Source organism: Lonchura striata, chromosome 6, assembly GCF_050655825.1.
Source record: "Lonchura striata isolate lonStrDom1 chromosome 6, ASM5065582v1, whole genome shotgun sequence".
Taxonomy (NCBI): Eukaryota; Metazoa; Chordata; class Aves; order Passeriformes; family Estrildidae; genus Lonchura; species Lonchura striata.
The window spans coordinates 34,284,568-34,300,423 of record NC_140708.1 but is presented as its reverse complement, the minus strand read 5'-3'; the positions used below and the strand labels follow the sequence as shown (position 1 = coordinate 34,300,423).

The window sequence follows — 15,856 nt, the reverse complement described above, 5'->3', positions numbered from 1 at the left end:
TTCAAGTCCGTGTCTGCTATTTGTATCCTCATGTTTTTAAGCATAAAGGCCATTTTTACCTCTAAAGCCAATGAATTAATTAAGAACTGAATTTCCTTCTCTGGGACTGAGGCAGATAATATTTTTTGAGTGCAGATTGTGTTAGTGTTGTAAACTCAACCTGTGCACCCCTGATGCATTGAACTAATTGATTTCCATATGTTGCATCAATTTTAATATGGCTTATGGCTGATGTTTAGGATTACAGGACTGCTTGAGGCTGTTATGCTCTATATATTTTTAGCTTTAAAAATAAAATAAAAAAAAATATGCTGTGACAAATGTTTCCTTTTGATTCCAAGACACTTGAACAAAAGTTCTAATTCCAATCCATACAGAAACCTGAATAACAGAGCAGTGAGTCTGGTACTGCTGCCAGCCTGTCAGGCACGATGGGCTCCCTCTCACTGATACACACAAGGATGTGACACGAGAGTCACAAAGACAAAGAGAGGTGCTTAGCCTTTGGGAAGGATTCCTTCCTGCAGTTCTGGCCTTTCTCAGTGTAGGATACCTGCAGCATTTTGGTCATGGAAGCTTTAATTGGGAGTGTTGGTTGGAGATCATCTAGCCTGACCTTCCAGTTGAAGCAGGGTTCTTGCCTACACTGGGTCAGCAGTGGCTTTGTTGAATCACTTTTTAAAGCTCTCCAAGGACAGAGATGCCTTTCTGAGCAGCTGTTCACATGCTGCACCACCATCTTAGTAAAAAAAGGGGTTTTAGTACCCAGTTTGGACCCCACAAGCTGCAGTATGTGGCTTTTGTCCTTTCTTGTATCTCCTGGCAAGACTGAGAAGAATTGTGTCTGCTTTGGACCTGCCCTTCAGAGAGCTGCAGGCAGCTGTTCAATTGCTCCTTGGCTTACAAGGGTCTCTTCCACCATAAAACTAATTTTAACTGTATGTAAAATGGTAATCTAAACCTCTTAGTCCTTCAGCACACATGGCCATGCACAGCTATAAAGGGGAAGTGGTTTAACTATTAACTAGAATGAATTTCTGTGTTGTCTAGTGATGGTCACCAAACCAGCTGTACAGGTGCCAGTGTGAGGTACCCTATTCCCATCTCTCCTACTGGCTGCAGATGGGAGGATTTCACCCAAAAAGCCCTTCACAGGAGCTCACAGCTTGTGAGTTCCCTGTTTGAAGTAATAGCAGCAGTGGGTTCAGCCCAGGTGAAAACTGTGGGAAGTTTGTGAATTTTCTGTAGGTTAAGTTCCTTTATACAGGCTTCTGGTATGGGCAAGCCCTGGGAATTCAGAAAGCACTGCCAAGCCCACACCCTGGTATTTTAAAAGCAGGGAAATAGTGTATAAATATGTAGTGACAGTATCTGTTTCCTCATGGCAGAAGGGAAAATGTCTGGGGCCCCAAAAATGCCCTTTAGGATAAACCCAAAATCCTAAGGAAGGTTTAAAGGCTGATTTTTACTTTGAATTTCATCCTTTTATGCCTTTCATATTATTTCATTACTTTTGTTTGTGTAAAGTGAGTAAATGAAATCTATTACGGGGTCTCTTAGCTTCCAGTCTGTGCCCTTCCATTAGTGGCTTTTTCAACTTCCATAGTTTGTATTCCCCTTGTCTGCAAAATGAAGTTACTACTATGTCACTTTTTAAAAAAAAAAATTTAGCCTGAGATGTCCTTTATGCTTTCTCCAGCAGTTTTCTCACAGAGAGATGAGTATCTTTGTCCTGTCCCTGAGCTGTACAGATGAGGAAGCTGACACTGAAAGAATTCTGCAGCTGTGATAATTATCCACAACGTTCTCACTTGTGAAATGCAAAGTATCAGTGACACCTGATTAGACTGGGACAAGGACAGCCTGTGCCACAAGCCTGATTTTAGTTCAGCCATCAGTAATTGTGTGAAAATGTATGCTTTCATGTATATCTGTTAGCTATGTGCATGTATGTGTAGTGAATGTTAAGAGAAAGCAAAATGCTCTCGTTTCTGTGAAGCAAAAAGGGCCTCTCATATTGTAGATGTCAGATCTTTGCAGGATCAGCTGCCACCCAATCATTGTGTTGACTGGATTTTTTAAAATAAGTCAATATTCAGTTTTCTTCTAGGCTCTTCTATCCAGAATACATAATTTTGAAAGGGGGGAAGCACCCAGTAGCTCTTCCTCCTGCCTTTGGCAAACGCAGACTCTTTGCTGTGGTCACCAAGAGGAATCTTGGAAAACCCTTTTTATTTTGTGGCTTTTGAGCAATTTTAAGAATCTGTCTTTGAAGAGATAAGAGGGCAGAGCTAACTGGGCTGTCTGACCTCAGTCTATTCTACTTACCCATGATATTTCCTGTACTGCAGCACTCAGGGCAAAGCATCAGGGTATGTGGTGGTGCAGTGAGTTTCAAATTACTTTTAAACCTTCTCCAGGCTGAGGCTCCAGTAAAAGTGCCTGCAGTGTGCTTTTCCTGCAGCTCTGTGGTACCCACTCCCTGCCAGCCCTGCTTCCCCTCCAGTGCCTCTTTGGGATGATGCTGGGAGTCTTTTCCCATGTTGCTCATCTTCTTTCCTGGCACACTCTGCCTCCGTAATGAGATCTCAGTGTTTATTTGTGACATCCCAGTCTGATGCCATAGGACTGGAGAAAGTGCTAGCTGGTGAAAAAGGAGGAGGATTAGAGGAGCTCACTTACCAAGGCACTAAGTGGATGGTGTTACCATGAAGCCCTTAACACAATGAACTGATTAAACAGTGGAAGTTTCACAAGGCACTTAATTTCCAGCCGCTGTTTTGTCTTGCCTTGATTCAGCCTCACAATACTTTGTTCATTCAGCCTGCACAGTGCTTAACTTGCAATCATGCCTTTCCTATTGTTACTAATTATAATAAGTATCTTGGAAAATAGGAAAATGTTGCTGTTAATTGTCAGCTTCTCTTGTTTTGGCTATATGATGTTGTCCTGCAGAGCTTCGTTTCCTAATGAACCCCATCATCTTTACAGGGCTGTTTCATGGGATTCAACTTCTAAATTTTATCTCTGGTGCTTACTGATGGGGCTTTAGTGGTAAAACAGGTTTTAAAGGTTTTTCCCGCTGACCAGAAGAGTGGATCATTGCACTTGTCTGGCCTGCAGCATTGCTCCAGCAGTTGGTGAGGTGACAAAGAGGGAGAGGAGAGGGGGGACCCAAGGCTGTGGAGGTGATGGAGGAATCTGTTCCTGCTGCTTCTGCATGTGCTCCATGCCACGGGCACAAATGGAACCTTGCTGGCTGGGGAGCAGCAGCGTTTGGCTGTGACACTGACCTGGAGTTCTGGGGTTGTGGAGGGAATTCTCTCCTCGTTGTGGGTTCCTGTACCACCTTACAGAAAGCCTTTTAGTCTCCGTGCCTTGTTTTTCCAACTGTGTCATGAGGGTGGCTCTTTTGCCTGTGTTTATCTGTTTATTTATCTGTGCTACATTTTTGTATCTGGAAATGCTTTTTTAATTGTGAATGCAGTGCCTACAGCCATGCAACAGTAGTGAATCAGGTCGTAGATTACTACAAAATATATCAAAGCAGAAACAAAAGTAGAATTAATCCAATTGTTCTTTTAATAAGTTTTGTAACTCAAAAGAACAGGTGTACTCCACATAAGGCAGGTTCTTTGTGTTACAAATCAGTGGTTAGGCTATTTTATTTCCCCCTTTAAAAATACAGCTGATGTATCTTTCTGAAAAACCAAAGAAGAAAAGAACTTTACCCACTTCTTTCAATAATTTGCAAGGATGGGAATAGGAAACAGGTATCTTGTAAATCACGGTGTGTTTCCTAACACTGTACTTCTCTTAAGGTCACTGTGGTGTAATAAGTAAAGAACACACTGATGTTCTATCTGGTTGTGGAGAACTGCAGGTAAATGCTGATGCTTCTAATTACAGGAGCATTCAGAGATGGGACATTTTCACTAGGCCTACCTTAAAAAGACTGACCACATGGAATATTCTATTATAATGCTGTCTTTAATGTAATATACATTACAATATTAAAAAGAAATAAAAATGCATTTTTTTTTTTTTTCTGTCTGTTGCAGCATGTGAGGCTGGGTTTTAAAGCAGCATTTTTTAATCTGTAGTAATGGTGATTCTGCATGTGGAGTGAGTGAAAACAGTTCTCTGAAGTGCTCAGACTGCTGCAGTGAGCTGCAGTCCAGACCTCAATATTTGCTAGTGGTGAGCTACTCTAACAGTTGGCAGCTGGTGCTGTTCAGGGAATCAGGAATGTGCTGTGGTCAGCTGTGGCTCTCTCCTGGTGAACCTCTCTGCCTCTAAAAACAGAGCTGGTGGCCAGGGTGAGAATTCACCTGCATCGTGAATTATTTATGCTCCAGTACATGAGACTTTGAAATACTTTGAAGTTTGCTGTCCATGATGCATCTTGGCAAATGAACAGCAATGCATTGGCACCAGCACGCTGTGCTGCTGGAGGGGGTGAGGTCTGGGAGTTCTCTTGTCAAAAAGTGAAATCCTAGTCCTCAGGCATGTGAGCAAAGTTGAATTTTAGAGCAGTTTGTTTCATAGTGTTCTTTGCTTCTTCCAGGTGTATAAATGCAGCAATATCTTGCAAATTAATTGAAGAAATTTCTTGTGCTAAATTAATTTTTGTAATCCCACGATGAGTTTTGAACTTTTGTGTTCCTGGGGAAACTGTTCTCTGCTGCCTTCATGTCCCATGAGTGATGACTGCTAGTGAGTGCTAGGGAGCAAGAAAATCTCCTTAGCAGGCTGGAGTCAAGACACTGCTCTGTTCTAAACTCTGCTATAAGCTGCCCTGGGCAAAAGCAAATCGGTGTGTCTGTCCCACTGCCAGAAGGATCTCTAGAATATTGAATATTGAGACATTGTTTAGATCTGCCCTGCTCAGGCCTGTTAACTTGTGAATCCCTGGTCTTTATTACAGTAGTGCTTGGGCAGCAGTGGGGCAAGAACACGGAGTGAGGCAGACAGGAAGCAGAAAGTGTAAAATACAGCAAATCCCCAAATGCCTGCAATTAATAATTTTAACAAATGCATCACTGTTTCTTCATGTTGGCTGCCTGCTGTTTCCACTCCTCTTTTTCTGCATGCTCAATATTTTTCTCCCATCTGTCCCTTGGCCGTAATGATGGGACAGATGCACTGCCTAAGTCTTCTTGGAGCTTGTATTAAAACAACCTCATTGCTCCATTCCTCCCCAGCAGTATTTATGTGCTCATGTTTCTTTATCATCTCCCCTTCCTCCATTTTCTCTGTGCTGTGTATAGATGTATAGATATAGATGTAATGTGCTCTCTTTCATGGTCTAAGTGGAAATATTATATACACGAGGTATGAAATATTGATTGCTACATATACCTATATATATTTTTATATAAAAATATGTGTGTATGTATATATGGACATATATATGTGTGTCTACATATAAAAATATGTTTTGGATGCCATGTACCTTTCACTGTAAAAGATTCTCTGTATGGTCTTTTTATGATGTGAAACAACACAGTCTTCATTGTAACTTCAAACTGTAAGAAAGGCTTTTAAACTAAAAGCTTCAGCATTTTCTTCATGAGGCTGTGTTAGGATCAGCTGTGCTTTGAACTGTTAAAAACTGTCACTTCTGTTGCATGTTTTCCTCAGGAGATAATTTGGGTATGTTAAAATCATAGCTAGAGAGAAAAAGGAGCAAGAACAGCATCTGCTGAGCATGGAGGGTCTGAGGACACAGATCCCAGGCCATCGCTGCAGGTCACTGCCTTCCTCTCCTGACTGCAGTGTGAAAAGTTCATGGTACAGGCTGCTGCTGGAGGAGGGGAGGAAGCAAATGTTATTGTTAATGGTTTACTGTTTGCTTTTAGCAGCACCAGCCTTGGGAGTTTTTACTAAAATTCCCTCTAGGATGGATGATTTAGCAATTAATACAATAATAATAATTTTCTCCCCACCACCACCTCCAGTTAGGAAATACCAGTGCATTCCATGTCTGTGGAACTCACTTCTTGTCACTTCTGCAAATGCTTTGTGTTGTAGCCTTTGGATTTTAATATCCTTGGGAACAAACTATTTTTTCCCTACAATACAGTTTTGTCTTTAGTGCTTAGGTTAGCCTGAGACTAAGAATTGTCTGTGCTGCTGACACATGCCCAGTACCAGGAGCAGACTGAGCACTCTTGGGTTCATCCACTTTGCTTGATACTGAAAAAAACCCACTTGCTGCTCAGATTCAGAGCTCTCACACGACATGATAATGGATTTAATACAAGTGAAAACTGAAGCAGGGTAGTCAGGAGCTAATTGTTCTCCAAGTAATTGTTATTGGACAGAGCAGGAAGTGGTGCCCTTAGAACTGCAGCAAGATCCAGATCAGGCTTTTAGCAACACTCTCCAAAGGCAAAGACAGGTTGTGTGCAGACACCAGACATTTGTGGAATTCCTAAGCAGATCAGACAAATCTGTTTGTCAGGGACCTGAGTATTGATCCACATCTGGAATGGTGCTCTTCCCAGTGCAACAAACCAAAATGTCCTGTGTGGAAAAGCTCAGCTGGAGCTCAGTGATGCTGAAGTGAGCTGGCATGAGACCAGCCCTGCCTGTGCCTGCTGCATCCAGATGTGTCACAGGAGGGACTGGGTTTATCCTCAGGCACATCTTCATCCCCAGTACAGCTCCAGGGCTGCATCTGCCAACTTGCTCACATGCAAGTGATGTGATGGCAGGAGAGTCTCTGCTTAATTGATGCTCTTTTTATGCATTTTAGTGTTACTCTGGCTGATGTAACTCTGTTCTCCGAAGTTTAAAGTTTGGTTGCAATCTTTTCAATATAGTATTTTTTTCAATATGTGTTGCCACAGAGCTGGCAAGGTTTGAAATTCTCTAGTATTTATTTTCACAATCTTTTCCTTCCCAACAGTTCTGCTAATTTTGGATCATGCTGTTTAGTCCAGTGGATGTAACTGAAGCAGAAAGGTTTGCCCAACAGCAATAAAGGCTGTAAAGTGACCATAATCCCAGTCATGGTGTGCTTGTAAAATAATGAGCAACCAAGAGTTTAACTCTTAAAACTTATTTTGCCTTTTTTTTTTTTTTTTTTTTTTTTTTTTGTTATCAACAGTAACAAAAAGTGAGGAAGATGCTTTCTTCAAGAATCTGTTTATGTTACTCATTAGGGTGGAGAGGGTAAAATGAGTCAGTAAATATGAATGACAGTTTTGTGTCTCAAGTCTTATCCTGGTACTGCTTTTAAACCAACTTTATGTTGAGTTTCTGGCTGCAGGTGTCAATGAGGCAGCAATTCCCACAGCATGCAATGTAGCTGTATGAAAGATGTCAAATTCCAGTTCAGGTCTGCAGAGTTTCCATGTCCTTTCCAGTCCTTCTTTTGGGGATGCTCTAGAGACACCACAGTCTGTGTGTGTATGAGTTGAAGGCTGGAAGACTGATTGTGGAAGAAGAAAAATTGTTGATTTTGTTTTATTAGTTTGCTAGGAAGCTTTAGTGTTCAGCACTTAACTGAAAAGTAATAGCAAGTAGCCCAAAAGTTGGCAGAAAGAGTTGAAAGATGTCTGTTTTCTAGGCAGAAATACCAGAGAAGATAAATTAAAGCAGAGTTTTGTGAACTGTTCTTTGAATATTTTTCTTTAAGCCCAATTCTGAGACTGATGTAGTTACATAAGAACTCGAGGCTTTTTGAAAATATCTGTGTCTGAAGGCTGAAAATCCAGCAAGAAAACAGAAAGAATGGCTGATTTTATAATGTAGTATTATTTTTAGGCTTGTTCTCATTACATTTTAGGGAACTTGCCCTGTTGTATTTTGTCTCCTTTAATATACTGAGCATTTTTAAGATAATAAAAAAGCAAATGTACTTTAAAGCAATGGATTTTGAAATAGAAAATGTTGGTTGTAAGATAAAAGATGCATTACTGGTGAAGTGTATAGTATATTCCTGTAGAGTTAAACGGTGCAGGAACCTCATTTTGGCAAGGACTGTGAATATCTGGGACATAAAGACATATTTAAAATATTGTGGCGAGGAGAGGCAAAAAGAGGCTGAAAGGAGGCTGGGGCCCCTGTTAGCTGGCAGATTCACAGGTTTATTAGAATTGAGTTCAGGTTTTAGGCCAATTATTGCAGGTTTCAATGCGATTTTCTTCGTTTCCCCACCTGTCATGTACACAAATGCTCGGTCAGACACGTTAGCATGGTAAGTGCATGCAATCCTCCCTGTTACAGCCTGTGGACGTGTGCTGTGCAGTGTGGGCAGGACAATTGCCAGATGCAGACCTTTCCCCCTGGCAGCAGCTCCTCGCTGGGGTGAGCCAGCAGAGCCCAGGGGCTGGGGGACAGCCTTGTGCTGAGAGGGGCTGCAGGGTTCCCACCCCACTTCTCTGATCCCTTCTCTCTCACAGGCAGGAATGGCATCTCCCGAAAACCCCGAGCAGCTGATCATTGCCCTGGAACCCGAGGCTGCCTCCATCTACTGCCGAAAGCTGCGCCTGCACCAGATGATAGACCTGAGTAGTAGGGCTCCTGTCAATGGCTACAGCCCCAGTGACACTATTGGAACTGGATTTACACAGGGTATTTCTGTTCATTCCCTTCGCAGATTCTCGTGCCTGCATTTGCTCTGTCCCCAAGGGATGGTTTCTCACCGTTTCTTCTCGTCCTGGTTCTCTGGAAATGTTTCAGGCTGGCATCAGTTTGCTTTTAAAAACTGTTCTGCTGCTTACTATATTGAGACTTGTTTATATGTTGACCCAGCAGACATCACAGAATGATTTGGGTTGGAAAGAAACTCAAAAATCATCTAGTTCCAGTCCTCTGCCATGGGCAGGGACACCTTCCACTGTCCCAGGCTGCTCCAAGCCCCATCAACCTGGCCTTGGACACTTCCAGGGATGGGGCAGCCACAGCTTCTCTGGTCACCCTGTGCCAGGGCCTCACCACCCTCACAGGGAACAAGTTTTTCAAGTGTGTATTCCTAATACACACTTGAATTTTAGCGTGCAGGTAGCTTCTTTGTATTGTCTTTATTTGGATGTTGTGGGGGTCTTTTAGTATTTTCACAACAGTATTTTTCTGCCTTAAGTTAGTACTTCATGCTGGATTGTTTTTTTTTTTTTCCATTTAATTTGTTGGAAGCTATTATGTGTTTGATTATCTGCATTCTTAAGGCAGTGCTAAATAACTGGATCTGCTATGAAACAATTAGTCGGAGGTGTTCCCAAGTATTGGCAGATGCTTTTTGCTTTCATCTTTGTGAAATATCATTAATTACCTCCATTATACTACATTCCAACACTCAGTGGAGCACATGGCATTGGAATGTAGCAATGAATTTATCTGCATGCTGAAGAGCAACTGGATAATGCCCTTCTGATTTATTGAGCTGGGATCTGTTGCTGCTGTCACTGATTGAAGGGGAGGGACAGAGATTGGAGCAATGTAAGTCACTTGACAGAAGATCCTTCCTCACCAGAGGCTTTTGAGCTTGGCAGCCTACTGAAACTGGAGGGAAATAGAGGAAACAAAAAAGGAAAATGGCCTGCAGCAGTAAGATTTGATAGCTGCTTAATGTGCATATTTCTCTATATCTCTGTGAATTGGAACAGTTGTCCTGATACTGATGGTAGTGTGACAATCTATCCTAGGAGGAGTTTTTCAGAAGATTCTGTATTTTATCATATTTGCTAGGTCAAAACAGTAGAGGCAAGTGGGAGGTTAAGCTAGTAGAGCTATTCCTGAGGATATCTTTTTCAGTTAGGCAGAGTGACTACATCGTTCTCTCAAATCCATGGCTCTCCCAGCCAGCACTTGTCAGATGTGTTCAGTGTTTGGAGGCCCACGCAGAGTACAGGACACAATCTGTTTTCAGGATTCTGTCCCTTCAGGGCCCCTGGGCTTCTCTCCCCCTCATTCGTGCCCTGAACTATTCCAGTTCCTTGTGATTTTACATGAACTCACTTTCAGACAACACAGGGATTTGCTTCTGGGAAAATAATAAAGGAGTTTATCTGGTTAAGGTTTTTAAGCTGGGCAGAATCTGGCAGATCATAGATTTCTGCTAATGGGCTTTTTCTTGGGTAGGGGTACCATTCTCATTCTTGACTTTGTATGGTAAAAAGCTATTGGGGATAAGAAAGGTTTCATGTCAAAATTAATGAAAACAAAGTTTGGAGTGAATTAATTTGGGGTTGGAATTAAAATTTCATAAAGGCATGGCAAGCACCCAAGACAAGCTGAGAACAGATTCAGGAGAAAAACCCTTTAAATATAAACAGAGAGAAGCACTCCAAGGACCATATTATTGCTGTGAAGTCAAAACAGAAATTTTAGTGTTCATAGTAGCAAGGGTAAGCTTGCTTCAGCTGTAGTTAAAGACTGGTTCTTGTGTTCTCTCCTAGCCAACAGGAGGGAATGAAAGGATTGCCATTGATTTCTGTGAGCTTGACAGGCCCTCACTTGGACCTAGTGCTTCATCTGAGCCATGGAATGCTTCATCTGAGCTCTCCCTGTGCTGCCCAGTCAGGGCACTGAGGCTGGGGCAGCTTCTCTGCATCGTGGAACCTTTTTGGGGAGGGTGCAGGAGCAAGTGGAGCTGATGCTCTGTTTTTCTGATGACAGGCACTATAGAAATAGGAAGGAAAGTGCATTCTGTGATTTGCATGCTGGTATTTTCAGAAAAAAATTCTACCCATGGCAGGCTGCCTCTCTTGTAGTGTTTTATGAAGTGCCTTTGAAGGTGACTGATGATAACACAAGGAATGTAGGTTTTTTTATCATTCAGTTATAGAAGTTGATTTGGAAGCATAAATAGCAGAGGTTCTCACTACTCTGCTTTCTCTTGACAGACTGTTCTGCATCTTTTAAATGTCTAAGTAGCAGTTAAGTCTTGTAAGTTAATGGGTTGTTAAAATTGTCTTGCAAGATTACACTTAATTTTTAATTGGTGTATATTTTAAATATTGTGAGGGTCAGCCCTGGTGATCAGTGTCCTTAAGATAATTCTAATTCTTACTTGTCCTTAAGATTAATTCTGAATAATCTGAGCAGCAGTGCTTCTGGCTGCTTGTTTTGGGGTGGACTGACATCCTGAGAGGCTGGTGAGGCGTATTTGCCTGAGCACTCAAAATGAGCAGTGGTTTTTGGAAATGTGGGAATGTTCTCCCATCCCGGGTGGTGGGGGGTGTCTGGGCGTGGGCTGGGGCTGCCATCTGCTGGTGGCGGCTGCTGTGAGCACAGCTGGCTGCCAGCCCCCACCCTGCTGCCACCCACGCTTTGCAAGCCAGAGTGCATTGAAAAACTGCAAGTCAGACCTGTTTATAGCTTTCTTATTATCAGATTGGTGCTATATATAATTAGTTGCATTATTTGTATTAGGTAATTAGCATAGATTAAAAGACAAATAAATATACATAACAATATCAAGGAAGATCAGGCTTGCTTTAAACCATTCTTCCTTCTTTCCAGGAATGACATTCTACCTAATGTTTCTGGTCCCAGTGCAGTAATTTTTGTACATTTGTTAAGAAATGATACATACAGATCTGTCAGCCTGCTTGCACTTGTTCCCTGCAGTTTTTGATTTTATTTCTTCATGCTTTTTTTTTCTGTCAATCACTAGGGAAGGAGCACGTGCGCCGGAACCGGCAGAGTCGGACCTTCATGGTGGAAAATGTCATAGGAGAGATCTGGTCTGAGCTGGAGGAAGGTCCTGTCCTTTCTTGAACAAACTTTGGTTTTGTATTGCAGGCAAATATTGTGTTTCCCACAAAGGTGCTGTGCACTGCATTGTTCTCATAGTGGTTATAAAGGGGAAAAGGAAAAAACCCACAACTTCACGAGCTGCTCTTAGTTACAAGTGTTGAATTGCAATTCTGTATGCTCTAGCATAAGATTTATTAATGAGATGGTGGAAAGCCATGCAACTAGAATATTTTCCTCAGAACAGGCTTTGTAAATATGGTATAATATTTGGTAGCCCACTAGGATGTACACCAGCAGCATGACCAGTCCCACTTTTCAGCTGTGTTACATTAATAGCTTTTGACATCTAGCTTTGATATTTGTTATCAGTAATTGTGTTGTAATTACTAGCAAAGATCAAGTCTTCAGCATGGCCATGCTGGCTGTCTGTAGGCCCTTATCTCCCTTATCTGGTGGCCTCAGGAGCTCTCACTGCAGTGAGCTGGAGTGCTCACGGTGGTGTAAATGACCCTGGCCTGTCCCCTTGGCATTCCAGGTGATCGGTACATCGTGGTTGACAGTGGAGGAGGCACAGTGGATATGACTGTCCATCAGATCAGGCTCCCTGAAGGACATCTGAAGGAGCTCTACAAAGCAACAGGTATTCACAGAATTCACAGCATGACTAGGTTGGAAGTGATCTTAAAATCATCGAGTCCAACCCGTGCCCTAACACCTCATGTAATGTCACTTCCACTGCTTGCTTTGTGTAATTAGATGGTGTATTATATATTTATGTAATGTTTTGGCTTGTCAGTGAAGGAAGTCTGTGCCTTTATTGCATTTTACTGACAGTTCTCTCTGAAGTGAGACTAGCACACCAAATTAGTGTAACCCAGCTGCTGGTTGGCTGAATCACATTTATAGTGATAGTGTTAGAATGGCTGTGTTGATACAGGAGTAAGTAACTGTGAGGCAAAGGTAAGATCTTGATTAGACCAACTGTTACATTTAGCAAAGATTCTTTTTTTGTGAACCTTATCCTATGACAGTCCTGAGAGTGTTGTTCTGATGTGTATGTGGTCAACTCAGAATGTCATAGGAATATTTAAGAATACATAGAATAATAAAGCTGTGTTTTGTCTGTGCTACAGGTGGGCCATACGGTTCTTTAGGTGTGGACTACGAGTTCGAGAAGCTCCTGTGTAAAATATTTGGGGAAGATTTCATTGAGCAGTTTAAGATCAAGCGCCCGGCGGCCTGGGTGGATCTGATGATCGCGTTTGAGTCCCGCAAGCGGGCGGCAGCTCCCGACAGGACCAACCCCCTGAACATCACCCTGCCCTTCTCCTTCATTGACTACTACAAGAAGTTCCGAGGGCACAGTGTAGAGCATGCCTTGAGGAAAAGCAAGTGAGTAGACAACCACATGGATGCAGAATTAACTACTGGTAGCAAAGACGAATAATTAAAATATCCTAATTATATTAGGACTGAAAGGCAACAGCGTAAAAGTGTAGGAGCATAAAAGGTAATAGCATAAAAGGATGAGAAAATGGGGTTGCATCTGCTGCAGTTTCCAGAATGAAAAGTTCTGATCTATCTCTTGCAAGAACTTTTCTGTACAAGATTTGCACTTTTCAGGTATTGCTTTCCACGACTTCTGTTAGACCACCACTACATCGCTTTCTTTGACTGTATATTGAGAGTGTCTTGCATGTTAATTAGGAATGTCAGATCAAACACAGAATTTGTTGCCTAGAACCTTAATTTTTAGCGGCTGGATCCTAGAAAAAAGTCCAAGATTGTGAGATGTGTAAATATATTTATGGCTTGAGGGAAGTTATTAACAGTATCAGATCACTAGAGAAAACTACACTACTGCATAAAGCTCTGCAAGGGGACACATTCAGCTTTTGAAGTGATGGCAGGCTTTTGCTTCTTACAGTATTTAACAAGTTTGATAATTTGCTTGATAGGCAGGGAGACATAATCCCCTCCAGAGATCTTAATTCATGATTTTTAGTATCAAAAAGTCACCCTAAATGACAAGATAATGGGCTGCTGTAGAAAAGGAAGTGAGCAGAAAGTAGAAAAGGGCATTTTGCATCTCTTGAAGTTATATGTTACAGAAAGCCTGGAGTTTAATGAGAACGAACAAGAAAACCTGTGAACCTGGGGCAGAAGGCTTGGGACCTGAGAAGGGAAGACCTGATATTTAGTACCTGTGCCTTAATTTTTTAAACTAGCCAATGTTGAATGTAGTATGCAGGCTGGAACTCCTGCATCTCTTTCAGAAGTTATTGGTAAATGTACTGGAAGCTTAAGTGACTTGGAATTCAGCTAAAAGTTGCTTTCTAAATGAGATTGAGGTTCTGAAGTAATTAAAAATTTCTGGAAATCCTTCTCCTCACAAGGCCATCTCCTTTTTATTAGTAGTCTTAATGGTGAATCTTAGAGGAAATGCTAAATGCTCCCTTCAAATGAAATAAAATCAATTGGATAAGAGGATAGAAAGAGTGTAAACGTTAACATATAATGTGCATGAATGTAAGGGAGATTACTGAGCTGTACAGATGTGTATCAGTGGTAGAATAGCATAATGCCTGTGTTCACTTAATATATGTTATGCCTCATTAAAATGCCATTCTCTCTTCTGCCTCCTGAGGCTTCCCAACTTGCTTGTTTTCCCTGTGTGTTTCCAGTGGCTTTGGCCTGCCACTGCTATAATCTAAATATTGCCCTTCTGGGGATGAATCAGTGCTGTTTCAGATGAGTGAGCCCTGCACTGACTGCCAGCTGTTTCAGAGAGCAGTTGAGCATTGCTAATGCTGTAGAAGGCAATCAGGCAAAGAAAATAACAATTAGACAAGCCAAAATAATAATTCTCCCTTCAAATTTTACATAACTGCAGTTGGTATGGGGCTTGGGTGAGGTGGGGCACTTTGTGCCAAGAAAAAATACAGGAGATTCTGTAAACTCATTAATGCTGGTCGTTTCACAGCTCAGCTGCAATGCTTTAATGTTCTTTCTGGCTGTTCCTTTGCAGTGTGGACTTTGTGAAGTGGTCCTCCCAGGGAATGCTGAGGATGAGCCCGGATGCAATGAATGCTCTTTTCAAACCTACAATAGACCAGATCGTGCAGCACCTGAGTACGTATCTGTGTGTGGTTCCACTTCCTGGCTGGGCTGAAACTGAAGCTTTGCTCACCCATTTCAACCCAGTAACAACCCTCTTGGTCTGCACCAGCTGTGGATAAGAAATTCAGGTCTGAAACTTGCAGCTCTCTACAAATCAGCTGGGAAGATAATAAAACTAAGGGATATATCCTGAGAACATACCCCTGCCTAGCTCTAGGGTTAGCTACTGAGTGTGATTCAGTTCTGTTAAAGCTTCAATTTCTCTATGCTTCCAGGGCTACAAGTATTCAGAGGGCTGACATGCACTGGGAAGCCCAGATCCTGCCTTTCTTTTTCCTGGTTCAGACAACAACTAAATTATACCAGAGTTGTAACTTGTTTCTGACTATTTCAGCTATTCAGACCTCCAGTTTGTTCCTGCTGAGTGGAAGGTCACATTTGTTCATGACCATCCAAATCGCTGAGATCTCTAAAGCACAAATAGTACATGATGCATCATGGTAAAAGTACTTCCAGGCATGGCTTAAGCAGCAATGAATTTATTTGTCCAGTAATGGAAAGTGACAAGTGCTTATTGGGAAAGTTACTATTTAAGGTCTTCCTAGCAGAAGATGAAATTAGTATCAGGTAGAGTATAATGTTTGTGGTGAGAGAAGTGTTTCTTTCTACACATTAGAATGCACTATTTGGAATAAATATCCAGCTTTGTTCATCATATTTGAGGGATTATTAGCTAAATTTCAGAACTTAATAAGACAACAAGTATAGAGCAAGCTTATATGTGAGCAGGGAGGGAGACACCTAGGACTGCAACAGTTGTGACAGGTAACTCACTTGTTTAAATTAAAAATGAGCCTACAACAGCACTGCATGATTTTCTTGAAAGTAAGAGATGTGGCGTCAAGCTAAGAGGGAAAAATCTGTAAAAATGTAAAGAGGGATTATTTTGCAGGTGATATTTATTGTGGTTAAGATGCTGGAGTCAGAAATAAGTGAATTTGAAACTGAGTGATCTGGAATGCAATAA

General features: G+C 41.8%; 1 protein-coding gene across 3 annotated transcripts in view; it reads left to right on the top strand.

The window, feature by feature from the left end:
- The window catches only part of HSPA12A (heat shock protein family A (Hsp70) member 12A), a 51,120-nt gene that overhangs the window by 29,942 nt on the left and 5,322 nt on the right, over positions 1-15,856 (top strand). For all 3 annotated transcript variants that reach the window (XM_021537274.3, XM_021537276.4, XM_077784714.2), the window contains exons 8-12: positions 8,412-8,583; positions 11,627-11,713; positions 12,245-12,349; positions 12,843-13,101; positions 14,738-14,841. In XM_021537274.3, the coding sequence (XP_021392949.2) occupies positions 8,412-8,583; positions 11,627-11,713; positions 12,245-12,349; positions 12,843-13,101; positions 14,738-14,841 (727 nt within the window). The remainder of the gene's footprint in view (positions 1-8,411; positions 8,584-11,626; positions 11,714-12,244; positions 12,350-12,842; positions 13,102-14,737; positions 14,842-15,856) is intronic.